The sequence below is a fragment of the Rutilus rutilus genome (assembly GCF_951802725.1).
Source record: "Rutilus rutilus genome assembly, chromosome: 11".
NCBI lineage: Eukaryota > Metazoa > Chordata > Actinopteri > Cypriniformes > Leuciscidae > Rutilus > Rutilus rutilus.
In genome coordinates this window covers 14,604,620-14,621,305 of record NC_140216.1, presented here as the reverse complement: position 1 = coordinate 14,621,305, position 16,686 = coordinate 14,604,620, and the positions used below count along the sequence as shown (strand labels likewise).

The 16,686-nt window shown below is 35.4% G+C and overlaps 1 protein-coding gene across 1 annotated transcript in view; it reads right to left on the bottom strand.

Moving 5' to 3' along the window:
- slc66a2 (solute carrier family 66 member 2) overlaps positions 1-16,686 on the bottom strand; it is a 43,837-nt gene that overhangs the window by 5,757 nt on the left and 21,394 nt on the right. The window contains exon 3 of the mRNA XM_084423634.1: positions 14,362-14,578. Coding sequence (XP_084279760.1) covers positions 14,362-14,578 — 217 coding nt within the window. The remainder of the gene's footprint in view (positions 1-14,361; positions 14,579-16,686) is intronic.

The following is a 16,686-nucleotide window of genomic DNA, read 5'->3' as shown; positions in this document are numbered from 1 at the left end:
AGGGTTAGTTGCATGTAATTATGCATAATTTATAAAACGGTTAGTTCCAATCCTTGATTCTGATTGGTCAATAGCTGTGCTTTATTACACGGCTATGACCGCTTCACCCAACGGTTCTATTTATCACTGCTCCCTTAGCAACACCCTTAGCAACCACACGTATCAACATAAATGGGTGTGAACCAAAGAGTATAGAAGTAACTTCTATACTCTTTGTGTGAACTACCTTGCAACAATGTTGCCGAGAATTTTTAAAGCAGCAGGCACCTCCAAGGTTTACACAAATCACTGCCCAATGCTGGTCTCGAATCGAGGGAAATTATGTCTGTGAGTGGACATAAGTGTGAAAGTTCACTACAGAGCTACTGGAGGCTAAACTTAAAACAAAGAAAGCACTGGAGCGACATTCTTGCTGCAACAGAAAACACTGCTGACAGTGCTGAGCCCCAACTAAAGAGAACCGCGTTAAATATCACCACAGTGGAGCCGACTGAAACGAGACAAATATTTAATGCGTGCACAATAAACGGAGATGTTCAAATAAATTTAAATAAACAACAATAAAAAAGTATCTCTTGTTAGGCAGCATTTTAGCAACTAAATTAATAACATTAAGAAAATAGATTAAAGACCTAACTGTTATCTATCAAAATATGTGCCCTTGTGTTTTTATTTAGGCTATGTAAATATTTAGTTTAGTGCAGAGAGAAAATTACGGAATAAACAAAAAAATAAACGTTTTCTCGTGCTGAGAGATTTATAAGCTATGCCTATTTGTGTGAGGAAATTTCACAAATATTGTGTTGTAAAAAATAAAAAGAATGAGACAAAGTTTGAGAACGGTTTGTTGTTTTTATTTGAGCTTTCATGCATATTACACATTGGAACGTTGTTGTTCACGGTCAGGGACTATTTCTTTTCTAGCGGAAGGAATGCTTTTATTGATTTAACTTCATGAAAGATGCACTAATACATTTTTTTTTTTTTTTTACTTTAATATTGTGTGGTAACTGTTTTATAAAAGCAATAAGGTACTCGAGGCAAGTGCTGTATCGTGAACAAGTAACGGCTGAACGCCCTTCAGCCGTACTTATTCACGATACAGCACAGCCTCTCGTACCTTATTGCTTATTTATAGTTATTACTATAGAAACTACGTAACATATGTAACAATGACAGCATAAAAAAAGTGTTATCGGGTATTCTTTATGCATGATAATGCGCGCATAATGCCTTAACCTTATAAACACTTTTAGATTTAACATGGAAGACGTACAAAATGGATATATGGAACCACCGTGGCAACAAGACAACTACAATTTTGAAAGAGCACCTGAAGGTCAATGAATGGGAATACTGGCATGCCAGGAACAAGCCTGACACATTCTTAACATTAGAAAATACAACTTACATGAATGTGGTTAACCAGACTGTATAAGAACATATTTTTTGTGCACCGCACAACTGTACTTAACTGTTTATATTGTATATTTTAATCTAGCTTTACTTATTTTCAGGACAGAACAAACATAACCAAGAAGCTGGACATAAATAAAAATAACAGCTGCCTTATGTTATAACACTTCTAAATATCAATTGAAAATGTTAAAATGGGATTGGCCTTCTGATTTCTAGTTTATTTTTGTATATCGCTACAAATTAAATCTACATGTTTTTTTCCTAAATTACTGTACAGGTTTAGATTAGATAAAACCTTGTAATTTTACAGTTTTTATGAATAAAACATGATTTGCATTGTGAATGTATTGTTCCTTTGTACTTTTCCACACAACTTTGATTTTACCATGAGGAACATTTCTTAACAACCTCATGATATGAAATATTATGGCTGTTTTAAAGAAGACTTAACTTTTGTTACTTTACTTAAAGCAGACAAAAGCCACTTATAAATATTATGACCACATTATAAAGCTTTTTAGATGTTTAAAATAAGACTTTTTTTTGTCACTTTACTCTAAGCAGTAAAAGAGCACTCATGAGATGTTGTATGATACTGTGCAGACCTTAAGTAAACAATGTCAAGATATGAGACTTGTGAAAGTAAAATATATGAATCTATGGGATATATAATCCATTATAACTTAAGTGGATAAAATTATGTTCATTGTTACTGCAATCTTAATAGTTTTAACCACAAATAGGTATGTATTATTATTGTTGTTACGATTATTCATGAGATGACACAACACATAAGGCTGTTTATAAGGCATTATGCGTGATGATGATAAAGCATATTATAAGGTTGTTTGTAAGACATTATGCATGTATTAATGTATTAAGAATTCCTTTATAATGCATTATAAATACCGGCTTCATAGAAAGTGTTACCGACAGCGCTTCGCTTGACGGAATTTTCCGGCTTTCCGTGTTTTTACTGTGTTATACAGTAGGAGGCGCTATTACACATCTTCAGATCAAAACACAGGCAAAAAAGGAGCAGAAACAAGCGATTAAAGCATTGTATGTTGTATGCATGTGGTATTCTTAAAAAAATTAAAAAAAACATGCTTTTCTCAACTTTTTGTTCAAAACATTGCTTTTCTTATTCAACTTACCCTTACTTGCTTACTTACATTCAAGTGTTCATAAAAAAAGAATGCATGAAGCACAAATAAAATGTTTTTGTTGTTTAAAAGCAGACGCTCTGTTGTTTCTTTTGATATATTACATGTTCAGATATTCGTACAACAAAATATTCTGGGTGCAATGAATTTTTTGATCAAAAACTCTGGTGGTGTCAGGCAACTTTTTTCTTTTTCTTTTTTTAATGCTGCCGGGGAAAGAGGTAAAGTTACTATCAAAGATGGAAATACTGAAAGAAAATTGGATTGCAATCCAATGCAATTACAAATAATAACAATTTCATGCACATTAATTCACTTAGGAAGTAACCGTGTAAAAAGTGTGATAAATGTACAATCAGCTTATGATGTTATCATAAAATAAACCCCTTCAGGGTAAAAACAGCCTCTGTGTTGTGTCATAATGTGGTTTCATAAGACGTACTGTATTAGCACTACAGAATATACAGAATATTCTGTTTCTCTGACCAATGAAAACTTTTTTTTGTATATTAATCATCAAACTTGCTATACATATTTGCTTTTTTTTAAATATAAAATCTGCACTTTGATGTAAAGCACAGGTGGAATGTTTTGGAGATGGAATTGGAGTGTGCCATCATCAAAAAAAAAAAGAGAGAGAGAGAGAGAGAGAGAGAGAGAGAGAGAGAGATAGAGAGATAGAGAGAGATAGAGAGAGCATCTTAACAGCTGCCATGGAAACCATCAGGATTCAATGAGGCTGACGGTTGCCATGGGTTCCATGATAGAGTATAAACAAATTCTTCTTTTCATCCTCACTTTGAGCCACAAAGCCAGGCTGCAGCAACAGTTACCAGAGAGCAAGGACTAACACAAAAATCAAAAACAAGTAAGTATAGCAGCACTGCGACACTATATTGGTTGCCACTACAAACAACGATAGGTTGCTTTATTTCACAGACCGAGGCTTGTAATGCCACACTAACACCCACACAGTAACAGCCATGAGAGAGCCGAGATGAGGACATGAAAGATAAATATTATTAATATATAGTGAATGGGATGGTTTTTGTTACTTATTTGGTTACTTATTTCTGTTATTTTGAGAAACTAAGATTTTCCATTTTTATTTGCTATTTTTATTCAGTTCCTGTGTGTAATTATTGGGGTTGGCATTTTATGTGGATGGACACTCATAGGAGAATATGTGTGCATGTCTATAAAGGCACTGGACAGAGGTGGATTTCTGCAAAGCTCTTTACTCATATCTCTCTCTCTTTCTCTCATACACATGTATATGTGGTTTATGGGGAATTGCCATATGCGTAATGCTTTTTATACTGTACAAACTGTATATACTATCCCCTTACACTAATCTTACCCCAAAACCTAATCATCACAGAAAACTTTTGGCATATTTTGACTTTCAAATATATTTAGTTTAGTATGTCCTTTTAAGTCATTTGGTCTGCCATAAACAATGTTAACGTTGTAATACCCATGTCATTATACACATTTGTGTCCTCATAAACCATACAACACACACACACACACACACACACACACACACACACACACACACACACACACACACACACACACACACACACACACACACACACACACACACACACACACACAAATCAGATACTATATTTCTCAAACTGCATCAAAACTCAAAATGCAGAAGTAATGTAACTGAATTCTGCAATAATTTGATAAAACAAACTTTCTCATATTTTATCAATTTATTCACATGTTGTTTTCACTGCTAGCCTTCAGTCTTCAGCTAATGTTTTACTTGTGGGCAATATTCGCGCATCAGAGATGATAAAATATCACTATACACCTGGTGCAAAATTACTTACCTTTTGTAAAAAGTCCCATCTAGGGATTCTTTTTCATATATATTTCAGTCAGATCACATTCCCTCTCTCCCTAGTTTTGCATAGCCAGACTTTTGACTCCTTGACTCCTTTGACTCCTTGTTGCCTTTGGCTTGCTCAGTTGGGGATATTTTGGGGATATTTAATTTGATTTTATCAATCAATAAATTCCACTAGAAACAAACCTTGTTGTATTATTTTAATTTAATACTGTGAAGCTGCTTTGATACAATCTGTATTGTGAAAAGCGCTATACAAATATACTTGACTTGACTTGACTTGACTTGTTGGATCACAATTAAGTTTTGTCCACTTTGAACCTTTTGCTGCCCAAAAAATTACCCACTTCCATTTCAGTCTTTGAAACAAAACAAAACAATAGAAATGAACAAAACTAAAACAAAACACCAAACCAAAACTTTGCGAACAGTCTTACAAACAAAACAATAGAAAATTAACAAAAACAAAACAAAAACAACAAAAAATAAATAAAAATAAATAAAGTGAAGATAAGTAAAAAAAGAATAGTAAAAAGATACTTTATAATTATATAGTCTGTATTGTGCGCCTCGGACTGTGGGCAATCAAATGCAGAAGCATGGCGTACAACAGAAGGCGGTCAAAAGCCTCTCTAACTGAGAAGATGTGTTAGATGTCAACGGGATTAACATGCCACCAAGATCCTGAGAAACAAGGCGTTCAGCATAAAGCAGTCAACACAAACACACCGCTGTGAAAAACTGCTGTACGGCACAGCTTCTCCTGACAGAAGCACGGAGGGCAACTTCCTTTTGTGGGAGCGTTCAATTCACCCCGCACTTGACTCAAGCCTCAAATCTACAGGAACACACAACTTAATGAATGGTTTGTTTGCAGCCCGTGGATACAAACCAGCTTGCTGCTCAGTAAACACATATATAACATTGAGAGTTGGGTAGAATTTCAGGGTGGCCTTGAGATAATTCAGATGACTAAATAAGGCACTGAGGGTTTTCAAACTAACTAACAGGACTCTGGCAATGAACTTGGCTGTGGGGGTCACCACTTTCCCTCCCATTCATTAACGTTCGACTGATGGACAGCAAAATAGATTCACATGAGGTTAGAGGTTCATTCACAGCAACAGTTACCAGGCAAACAATGAAGCAACTAACAATGGCTGAAGAGCTAAACAAAACAAAACAAACTAACAATGACTGAAGAGCTAAAAAAAAAAAAAAAAAAAAAAAAATAGCAATGGCTGAAGAGCTAAACAAAACAAAAACTAACAATGACTGAAGAGCTAAACAAAACAAAACTAGCAATGGCTGAAGAGCTAAACAAAACAAAAACTAACAATGGCTGAAGAGCTAAACAAAAACTAGCAATGGCTGAAAAGCTAAACAAAACAAAACAAACTAGCAATGGCTGAAAAGCTAAACAAAACAAAACAAACTAGCAATGACTGAAGAGCTAAACAAAACAAAACTAGCAATGGCTGAAGAGCTAAACAAAACAAAAACTAACAATGGCTGAAGAGCTAAACAAAACAAAACAAACTAACAATGACTGAAGAGCTAAACAAAACAAAACAAACTAGCAATGGCTGAAAAGCTAAACAAAACAAAACAAACTAACAATGACTGAAGAGCTAAACAAAACAAAAACTAACAATGACTGAAGAGCTAAACAAAACAAAAACTAACAATGACTGAAGAGCTAAACAAAACAAAACAAAACAAACTAGCAATGGCTGAAAAGCTAAACAAAACAAACTAGCAATGGCTGAAAAGCTAAACAAAACAAAACAAAACAAAACAAACTAGCAATGGCTGAAAAGCTAAACAAAACAAATCAAAACAAAACAAACTAACAATGACTGAAGAGCTAAACAAAACAAAACAAAACAAACTAACAATGACTGAAGAGCTAAACAAAACAAAACAAACTAGCAATGGCTGAAAAGCTAAACAAAAACTAGCAATGGCTGAAAAGCTAAACAAAACAAAACAAAACAAACTAGCAATGACTGAAGAGCTAAACAAAACAAAACAAAACAAACTAGCAATGACTGAAGAGCTAAACAAAACAAAACAAAACAAACTAACAATGGCTGAAAAGCTAAACAAAACAAAACAAACTAGCAATGGCTGAAAAGCTAAACAAAACAAAACAAACTAGCAATGGCTGAAAAGCTAAACAAAACAAAACAAAACAAACTAGCAATGGCTGAAAAGCTAAACAAAACAAAACAAACTAGCAATGACTGAAGAGCTAAACAAAACAAAACAAAACAAACTAACAATGGCTGAAAAGCTAAACAAAACAAAACAAACTAGCAATGGCTGAAAAGCTAAACAAAACAAAACAAACTAGCAATGGCTGAAAAGCTAAACAAAACAAAACAAAACAAACTAGCAATGGCTGAAAAGCTAAACAAAACAAAACAAACTAGCAATGACTGAAGAGCTAAACAAAACAAAACAAAACAAAACAAACTAACAATGGCTGAAAAGCTAAACAAAACAAAACAAACTAGCAATGGCTGAAAAGCTAAACAAAACAAAACAAACTAGCAATGGCTGAAAAGCTAAACAAAACAAAACAAACTAACAATGACTGAAGAGCTAAACAAAACAAAACTAGCAATGGCTGAAAAGCTAAACAAAACAAAACAAACTAACAATGACTGAAGAGCTAAACAAAACAAAACAAACTAGCAATGGCTGAAAAGCTAAACAAAACAAAACAAACCAAACTAACAATGACTGAAGAGCTAAACAAAACAAAACAAACTAGCAATGGCTGAAAAGCTAAACAAAACAAAACAAAACAAAACAAAACAAAACAAAACAAACTAACAATGACTGAAGAGCTAAACAAAACAAAACAAACTAGCAATGGCTGAAAAGCTAAACAAAACAAAACAAACTAGCAATGACTGAAGAGCTAAACAAAACAAAACAAACTAGCAATGGCTGAAAATCTAAACAAAACAAAATAAAAAAAACTACTTTTTATTCCTCAAAAACATTGTTTTCCTTCACAGTCTTTCAAACAAAACAATTCAAAACTGAACAAAAGCAAACAAAAGCAAAGCAAAACAACAGCTAAAAAATAAATGGCTGAAGAATTATTGAATAGCTATGGAAAAAAAGAGAAAAAAAGAGATTAATGGAAAAAAACAAGACTGGGAATAAGATGGAAAATTATATGTTTTGATCAGTGCAGCAGCAACAACAACGACAAAAAAAAAAAAAAAACCTAATTCAATTTAGTCTTGTAATTCAAGGCTGTCTCCAGGAGATGAATCATCTGTGATTGTGGTAGGTCTGCACAGAACACGGCGTAGATCTGAATCTGATACGAACGTTTCCCATGCACTGCAAGTAACATAAATTACTCGATGTGACATTCAGGGAACATAAACCAGATAAAGCAGCACAAGAGTGCAATAAAAGTTGTCCTTAAGTCAGACGGAAGATTCTGAAGGTCTCTGGCCTCAACGATGCAAAGGCAAATCTGTACAACTGTTCACAGCAGTGGCTCATTACCACTTACCAGAGATGGGACCAAGTCATACATATGCAAGTCTCAAGTAAGTCTCAAGTCTTAACCTTCAAGTCTCAAGTAAGTCCCAAGTATTTTTTTTCTTGGGCAAGTCAAGTCAAGTCAAGTCACAGGCTATGTCAAGTCAAGTCAAGTCAAGTCCTGTAGTAGGTCAAGTCAAGTCCAAGTCAAGTCACCTTATTATTGTAATTTTACCTGCAGAATCTGATCTTAATAAAGTGAAAAGACAAGATATCAGTTACTGTCAATAAATTACAATAATTTGGATTTGCATTGTAAATACTCATGTTCAGTAAAATACATCATGGAATCAAGCAAAATTGTAACTTCATAAAATTAATTATTTTTCACTTCTGCCAACAGTGTTTAAAATGTAACAAAGTTTAATGTTGTACGTAAACTGTGTTTACAATAAGTGTATTGTAATAGTCAAAACATTTTAGTAACTAAACTGAATTGTATTCGGTTTAGTGACAACATGTTACAATGTTTACATGGTACAATTTCTGGTAAGCTACGCTTTTTTATTATTTCAATTCAATTATTGTGATCTGACTTAATATTGACTCATTTGGATAAATATTAGGTAGGCTACACAAGATAGGCACTAATTTTTCTCAAGAAAAAAACAACTCACCTAATGCTGTAATCATACAGAGAGATATAATGCGTTTTTTATTATAATAACAACTTTATTTAATGATAAGTAAAAATATAATAAATATGTAATATAGTACACACATTTAGCAAAATACTTTTTCTAGCCAACTAACGTGCTATAGCCTATATGGTCATCAAATGGATTTCCTGAGGTAAATGTTATGTGACATAATTGTTCTCCAGCTGTTTTATTGACCCATTTGTTTGATTGATTGGTCGATATTATGTATGAGGAATATACATTTCGGTAAGTTCAGCTGTAGGCTACTGTATCTTTCAACATTGTTCATTCGTGTTTATTTACTAGCTAGAGATGATCGGTTCACGTGCTGCGCTAGGGATCTGCGTCACATTTACAAGCGCCAAAACGGTATTTATTGTTTGAATTTCGTAATAAAAATGACAGAATCTGAGAGCTGAGATTTTTTTATATCGTAACCTGCTCTTGTGTCACGATTTTTCTGTGCGTGAGAAAATGAATGAGAGCGTGTGAAAAGTCAGTGTCGCGTGTGTCTCACGGTGAATGCGTGAGAGTTGGCCGCGCCCGCGATGTTAATGGTGCATGTCTTGCAAAGCGCTGTTCGTCTTTTGCCATCTTGTGAATAATTCTCGAAGCCGAAAGCGATGACCCTCAGTACCCCTCCGGCTGACATGTTGATGTGATATCTGATCTAAGTGGGCGTGGTGTGCAAGGTACGAGAGGGCGCGACTGATGATAGTGTAGTGATCCAGTCATGACCACGCTATTCTCAGCCTGCGCTCCAGCTGGGTAATCAACTTTATTTTTTAAAATAATTTATATATTTTATATTCAAACTGAAAAAAATTATGTGATTAACACTCAAGTCATTCAAGTCATCGTGTCTCAAGTCAAGTCAAGTCCCGAGTCTTTAACTTCCAAGTCCGAGTCAAGTCTCAAGTATTTTATTTTTTGTCAAGTCAAGTCACAAGTCATAAAAATAGCGACTCGAGTCGACTCGAGTCCAAGTCACCAAGTCACAAGTCCCCATGTCTGCCACTTACAGATGAATGTGCATACATGCTTCATTCTAAAATGTACTGCCATAGTACAGTCATGTGAAAAACAAAGTACATCCTTTTGAATTCTATGGTTTTACGTGTCAAAATCATCTGGTCCTTCAGATGAACACCAACACATGACATATTGCACTGTGTCATTATTTTATTAAGCCAAAATAAAGCCAAAATTGAGAAGCCATGTGTGTCAAACTAAGCACACCCTTACTGCTTCCATAAGAATCAAGAGGGTAAGTAGCAGTCAGGCGCTGCTAATCAAATGTCCTTGATTAATTGATCAACAGTAAGTGTGACCAACTCTATAAAAACAGAAGTTTTCTTTGTCTCCCTAATCAAACACACCTGATTCAACTCATCAGCTCATTAACCCATGTGATAATGAGCTGATGAGTTGAATCAGGTGTGTTTGATTAGGGAGACAAAGAAAATGTGCAGTGTTGGGGTGCCTTCAGGACAGGTTTGGGAACCACTGGTCTAGAGCATTCAGGTGTGTGTTAACACAATGCCAAGGAGGAAATACATCAGCAATGATCTTCGAGAAGCAATTTTTGCAAGAGTAAGAAGGCCATTTCCAAACAACTTGAAGTCCATCATTCTACAGTAAGGAAGATTATTCACAAGTGGGAAACATTCAAGTCAGTTGCCAATCTTCCCAGGAGTGGACGTCCCAGCAAATGGGTCAGAAGGTCACTACTCCCAAAAAATCCAAGAACTACACATCAGACTCTACAGGCCTCAGTTAACATGTTAAATGTTAAAGTTCATGACAGTACAATTAGAAAAAGACGTGACAAATATGGCTTGTTGGAAGGGTTGCCAGGAGAAAGCATATTCTCTCTAAAAAGAACATGGCTGCATGGCTTTGGTTTGCAAAACTGCATCTGAACAAACCTCAAGACTTCTGGAATAATGTGGAAATGGAAATGTTTGGCCATAATGCACGGCCAAAACCAAAACTAAACACAACACATCAGCATAAACACCTCATACCAAATGTCCATCATGATTTTGATGATTTTTGAGGACCGTGGCACCTTGCGGTCATTGAGTCCACCATGATCTCCTCTGAGTCTGTATACCAAAGTATTCTACAGTCAAATGTGAGGCCATCTGTCCGACAGCTAAAGCTTGGCCGAAACTGGGTCATGTAACAGAACGTTCAAACTGTAAGCTCTATAACAAGTGTAGCCTATTCCAAGACAAAGATTGCATCCGTCAAGGAGTATGCATTTTGAATTGTTTAAATTTGTATTAATTCGATAGTTGCAGTTGAGACACAGTAATGTGCTTGCAGATGTACTCAGTATTTGGTTAGTAGTCAGGTAAAAACAGAATGATGTGCAGCCAGTCAGTCATTACCGCAAAATACACACTGACAAGATAATACAACAGGTAGATCCCAATAAACTACAAAAGGGAGACTTGAATTATTTTATTATGGGTGAGCTGAAATTGTTTTATTATTTTAGTAGGTTGTTTATGTTTGAAATTACTTTAGTATGCAGTGTGGAGTGATACGAGAGACATGAAACTAAAATAATGCAAGATCTAACAATTGTTCATTTCGAATCAAACTTTCCAGAGATACCATTTAAAAGTTTAGGATTTTTTTTATTAATATTTTATTAAGCTGGGATGCATTTAAATGATCAAAAGTGACAGTAAAGACATTTATAATGTTCTAAATATTTTTGAACGTCCTATTCATCTAAGAATCCTGAAAAAAATTTGTTTCCACAAATTTTTCTACTATTTTAATTTCCACAAAACTATTAAGTAGCGCAACTGTTTTCCATATTAATAATAATTTAAAAAAAAAAGTTTCTTGAGCATCAAATCAGCAGATTAGAATGATTTCTGATGGATTATGTGAAATTGAAGACTGGAGTAATGATGCTGAAAATTCAGCTTTGCCATCACAAGAATTAATTACATTTGAAAATATATTCAAATAGAAAACTGTTATTTTAAATTGAAATAATACTTCACAATATTACAGTTTTTTACTGTATTTTTTATCATAATAAATGCAGCCTTGGTGAACATAATAAAAAACTTCTTTCAAAGAATTTTCAAAACTTTTGAATGATAGTGTATATATTTATTTACTAGGGCTGCACGATATTGAAGAAAAATGCGATATGCGATAACTCATTCAGTACTGGGATATTCGATATACGATACGTGATACAATAATGCTTAAAGTGTGTAAAATAAACTCAAATTATCTTTAAAATATTTAACCTACATACGTGTTGCACATTACTTTTGTGACAAGAAAACATCGCTACAACTTCTGATAGTGAACAGCAGTGTTTTACTGTAAGAGCATAAGCCTACATTAGGTTTACTTAACAACAGAAACTGAATAATCAAATGTAAAAACTAAAACACTGCTTAGTTTTCACTGTATGAATTAAATATATACTGATTCTTATTAAAGCTACAAAAGTTATTTAGCCAAGAGCAGTGAGTGAAGAGCAGTTGTCTTTTGTTCATGACCACAGTTATTGCAAGCCGTTGCGATATTCATATTGCGATATTATACATTTGCAATATTTCAATAATTTCGATATATTATGCAGTCCTATTATTTACATACAGTTTTCTTATATCCTTCCTCTGTTTTCATCCCTCTTTCTAAAACACCCCCACAGCCAAACCTACATACACTACTGTCACCCACAAAGCAGCAAACTTCAATTTAAAAATACATAAACATAAGCATATACAAATAACCCTGCTTGCATACACACAGATACATACAACACAGACTCTATCGGCAGGTTTGCACAGATGTTTAAATACACACACGCACAGTTGCACACACACAGCAAGCAGCAACCCTCATCTTGTCAGGTTGGCATGATGCCAGTGGCAGCTCCCCGCCTGTGCCATCAAATCAGTGCGGGTGAATGCACACACACACACACACACACACACGCGCACACACACGCCGAAAAACAGAGCACAGGATGGCATCTCACAGTGTGAGATGTTACCAAATACACAAAGTCACACTGACAGGACGTGTCTTTACAGCACACACACTGCATCTCTCAAAAGGTTATGCAAGATAATATACCTCTTACACACATATAACGTATACAATCTAACAATCACTATGAAAAATTACCTGATTACTATTTTTGTCTGATTCATTTACTCTGAGTTCAGTTTCTGCCACTGTGACTTGTTTTATTACTTAATTTACTCTTTGTTTAATTTTGTGGTCATACAATCTATACAGAAATATATATTTTTTTTGAATTCAATTAAAAAGTCCACTTTTCCAGCTAATGTATAAGGTATCTACTGTATATCGGATTCCCGTAGCTTAGCAACAGTATTTCATAAACCAATTGAGCAGGAAGTCTGACTAGGAGACATCAAGGAGTGACTGTGCCGCCACGTTTCACTTCCCATGTTCCTCTGTTCAAGCACTAGAGCAGTGGAGGGTTCTGTGTTCACTCACTGGCGCAAGATGGAGTGAAAATTAAAATGTCAAAGTGTCCAGTTCTGCCGTCCCATCGCGCAGTCACATGATTTTTTTGATACGCATTGAGGAATTTATTCGGTAAATGTGTTTCCATCGTAGTTTATGCGCATGTTTTCTTATGAAAAAAAAAATAATGCATACGTTTTTTATGCAGGCTTATACAATTTATGCGCTTCTTGGCATTTCCATCAAGAAGTTTATTATGCGATATCCGAAAATGCGCATAAAAATAGGTGGAAAGGGAATCCAGGTTTTCACTGTAATATGGTAGGGGCGCTGTTACGGATCTTCTGAAGTAGTACAGCATATCTGGATCCAAAAACAAGTGCATAGACTCACTGATCTGCATAAACAAGGAGGAGTGATATTGCTTGTGCACAAGTAAGCTAACATGATCATCAAATATTCAACAGCATATCATTTAAAACTGCCTAATGTCGAAACCAATGGGAACACGACTGTGCAAACATTGATGGACTCAATCTACTCTGTCTACGTATTATATGCTCGGAATCCAATCTGAACAAGGTCTTTGACAAAAATGTATTTTTTTGTACGAAATTTACCCATATTCAAGTATTGATAAAAAAAGAATGAAGCTAGGTGTGTTTTTTAAAGCAGAGGCACTGTTCTTTCTTTTGATATATTTACTTTTTACATATTCATATAACAAAATATTCTGGGGGCCATACAAGTTTTATGAATATGGTCAAAGATGTAGGCTCTGGCTGGCAACTTACAACTTACATTGGTGGTGGTTGAGGAGATTCCCCCTTCCATATGTAAAGCGCTTTGAGTGCAGAGAAAAGTGCTATATAAATGTAATGAATTATTATTATTACAAATAAAATGCGTTAATAGGTTAATTAAAATCTTAAAGTATAAATAAACTCCTGCACAATGTTGTTCTTTTGAAGCATCCTAACTTTCCCAACACAGGATAATTGGCTAAACCAATGGCGTGAGTTTGGGGCTGAATGTTCAGGAAACCATCTTATTTGTTTCTTTAATTTATTAGTACTAGCGTAAAGAATGTTAAACCCAAACACCAATTCATAATAAATGTGATCTCCAGGAAGACAAACTTCTAGATTCAATTATTAATATCACTGAAGAACCTCTGATGAACCCTTCTTTTTAGGGTAAGAACATTAGCAGAACAAACCTCATTCCTTCAGTAGATTTGTTCTGGTAGTTGCAATAAAGCTGTGGTGTTCCCAGCATGGCCTCCGTGAATACGGCAAGGAAACCCAGGCTCTCTACGAACAGAACCGAGTCCAGAAGCAGGTACGTCACGTAGGCGGCCAGCACAGTGAACGCCAGCACACACTGCAGGTAATCCACAAAATGACTCCAAAACCAGAAGTGGGTCCAGTCAAAGTCTAGAATTCAGAAAGAAAGAGAGCAAGTATTACAAAGTAATCAGTGCATGAAATACTTAAATTCGTATTGGTTGAAAGAAGTAAACTTGACAACGATAGAAGAGGTTTAGTGGAAATTTCTGGAAGTATTTTGGGAGATCATTTTGAGTTCTGAAAGGTAGTATTTTCTAAATACTCAGATCATCTTCCCCCCCCCAAACCTTTTTACCAATGAATGAAATCATTTTTAATGGTCTGTTTTTATCAAGTTCCTCTTTCAGCAATACGTTTTATAGAACATTTAAAACAATGGAGATGAATGATTATATTAGTATGGATGGAGGGTTGAATTAATTTCAGATCAAGTTCAAACCAGAGATCCTCTAAGACCCCCTCAAAATCGCAAAGGAAGAGCTTTTTCATGATCATCCAATACCCAGCATACAGAGAACTCAGTAGGGTTGAGTCTAACTGGTCTCTGACCCCAAATAATCCACTTTCGGCAATTATTTTGGCCTTTTGTTGATGGAGGTTGAACTCAAAGAACTCAAAAGCCTGCAAGTCATCTCTCTGCACATCTGCTGGTGGACGAGAAGAGCATATCTAATCAAGGCACACCGGGAGCTTCAACAACAGTTACTCTCATAAAGCGGCAATGGAAATGTCGAAGCAACAAAGTGCAAGCGGAGGCCAAAATGGAAGCATGAGGACCACAGAGACAACAAGAGTGTCATGAAAATGTCAGGGCAAGCTAAAGCGAAGAGAATGACAAAAGAAAAGCACTGCTGGGTTTAGACTGGACTGAAGCAGGGGAAAAACACATATTCAGTGAATAACTGTAGGGCTGGATTAGGAAAACATGATTCCAGCAATTCATTGCTTGGTGCACATCTCTTCGGATGCCAGCTGTGCTCACAAAACATGATGAAGAGGGGGCGGCACGGCTTAGATACAAGTGTGTTTGGGAAAACTGTTTTGGGAAAGCATTTTACATCCAAATCTCTGCCTCAGTATCTACAATCTTTGTTTACTCCATTACTCAATTAGTGTCCATTACAATCCTTACCAGTGGTGGAATGTAACGAAGTACAAATACTTCGTTACTTTACTTAAGTACATTTTTTCATGTATCTGTACTTTACTTAAGTAGAATCAATAGTGCATACTTTTGACTTTTCGTTACTTTTTGCAGCAATTATTATACTTTCTACTCCACTACATTTCTACAACGTTTCGTTACATTTTCTGATCAGTTTTTCCCCCTGCCAAAACAGGGATTGAAAAAAATCTCCATGTTTTCGGTGCTGACGCGTTCATGGTGGCGCTGCCAATAAAGCACCTAAGCTGTCACAAAGAACCGGCAAAAGTAATGAATATGTAAAATATAGCAAGGAGACATTTTAATTGTTTATTAATAAACAAGTGTTTTCTGTGTCGGCTGCAAAGATGAAGTTGACAATGCTGACTCGCGATCTTCGCAGTAGTGAACGCGCCAGAGAAAAATGCATTTCATACGGATTACATAAGCAGAGAGCAGTCTGTTTTCTTTCGTTTTGAATTGTTCTGTTTAAAAGTACACATTTAAAGCTGTCTTTAGATATATTTATCAGGTCTGTGAGGCAAGTAGGCTACTTTATACGCTGAGTTTCGGTTAATTTATGAGACGCGCTTCAGTTCACGGGCCGGCGCCTCCGTGTCGTGATTATCTATTTTCTACTATATTTACTTCTTATTTATTAAATCCTGGCAAGTGGTTGATGAAACATTGATTAAAATTAAGATACAATTAATACAAAACGAAATTCACTTAAAAAAAGGCTTAGTGCTTTCTGTTTCTGAAAGTTTTAAAGCAGTCTTTTAGTGCTGCTTTCAGAGCGCTCACGTCCGTCACGTAACATTGTTTTTTCCTCATAAATGGCAACACGAAAAATAAAATGAATATTTTATGTTCTGTGGAGAGCCAACCCTTCTTCATCCGGTGGGTATTACTTTTGGTTTGCGCAGTGTAATTCACCGAATATTTTGCTACCTAAAAGTTAAAGATTTTTTGTGTCCCGTAACGCATGTGTAGCCTAGGCTATTTCCCCTCATATTAAATATAAAACGCATGTGTAGACTGATATTTTTCT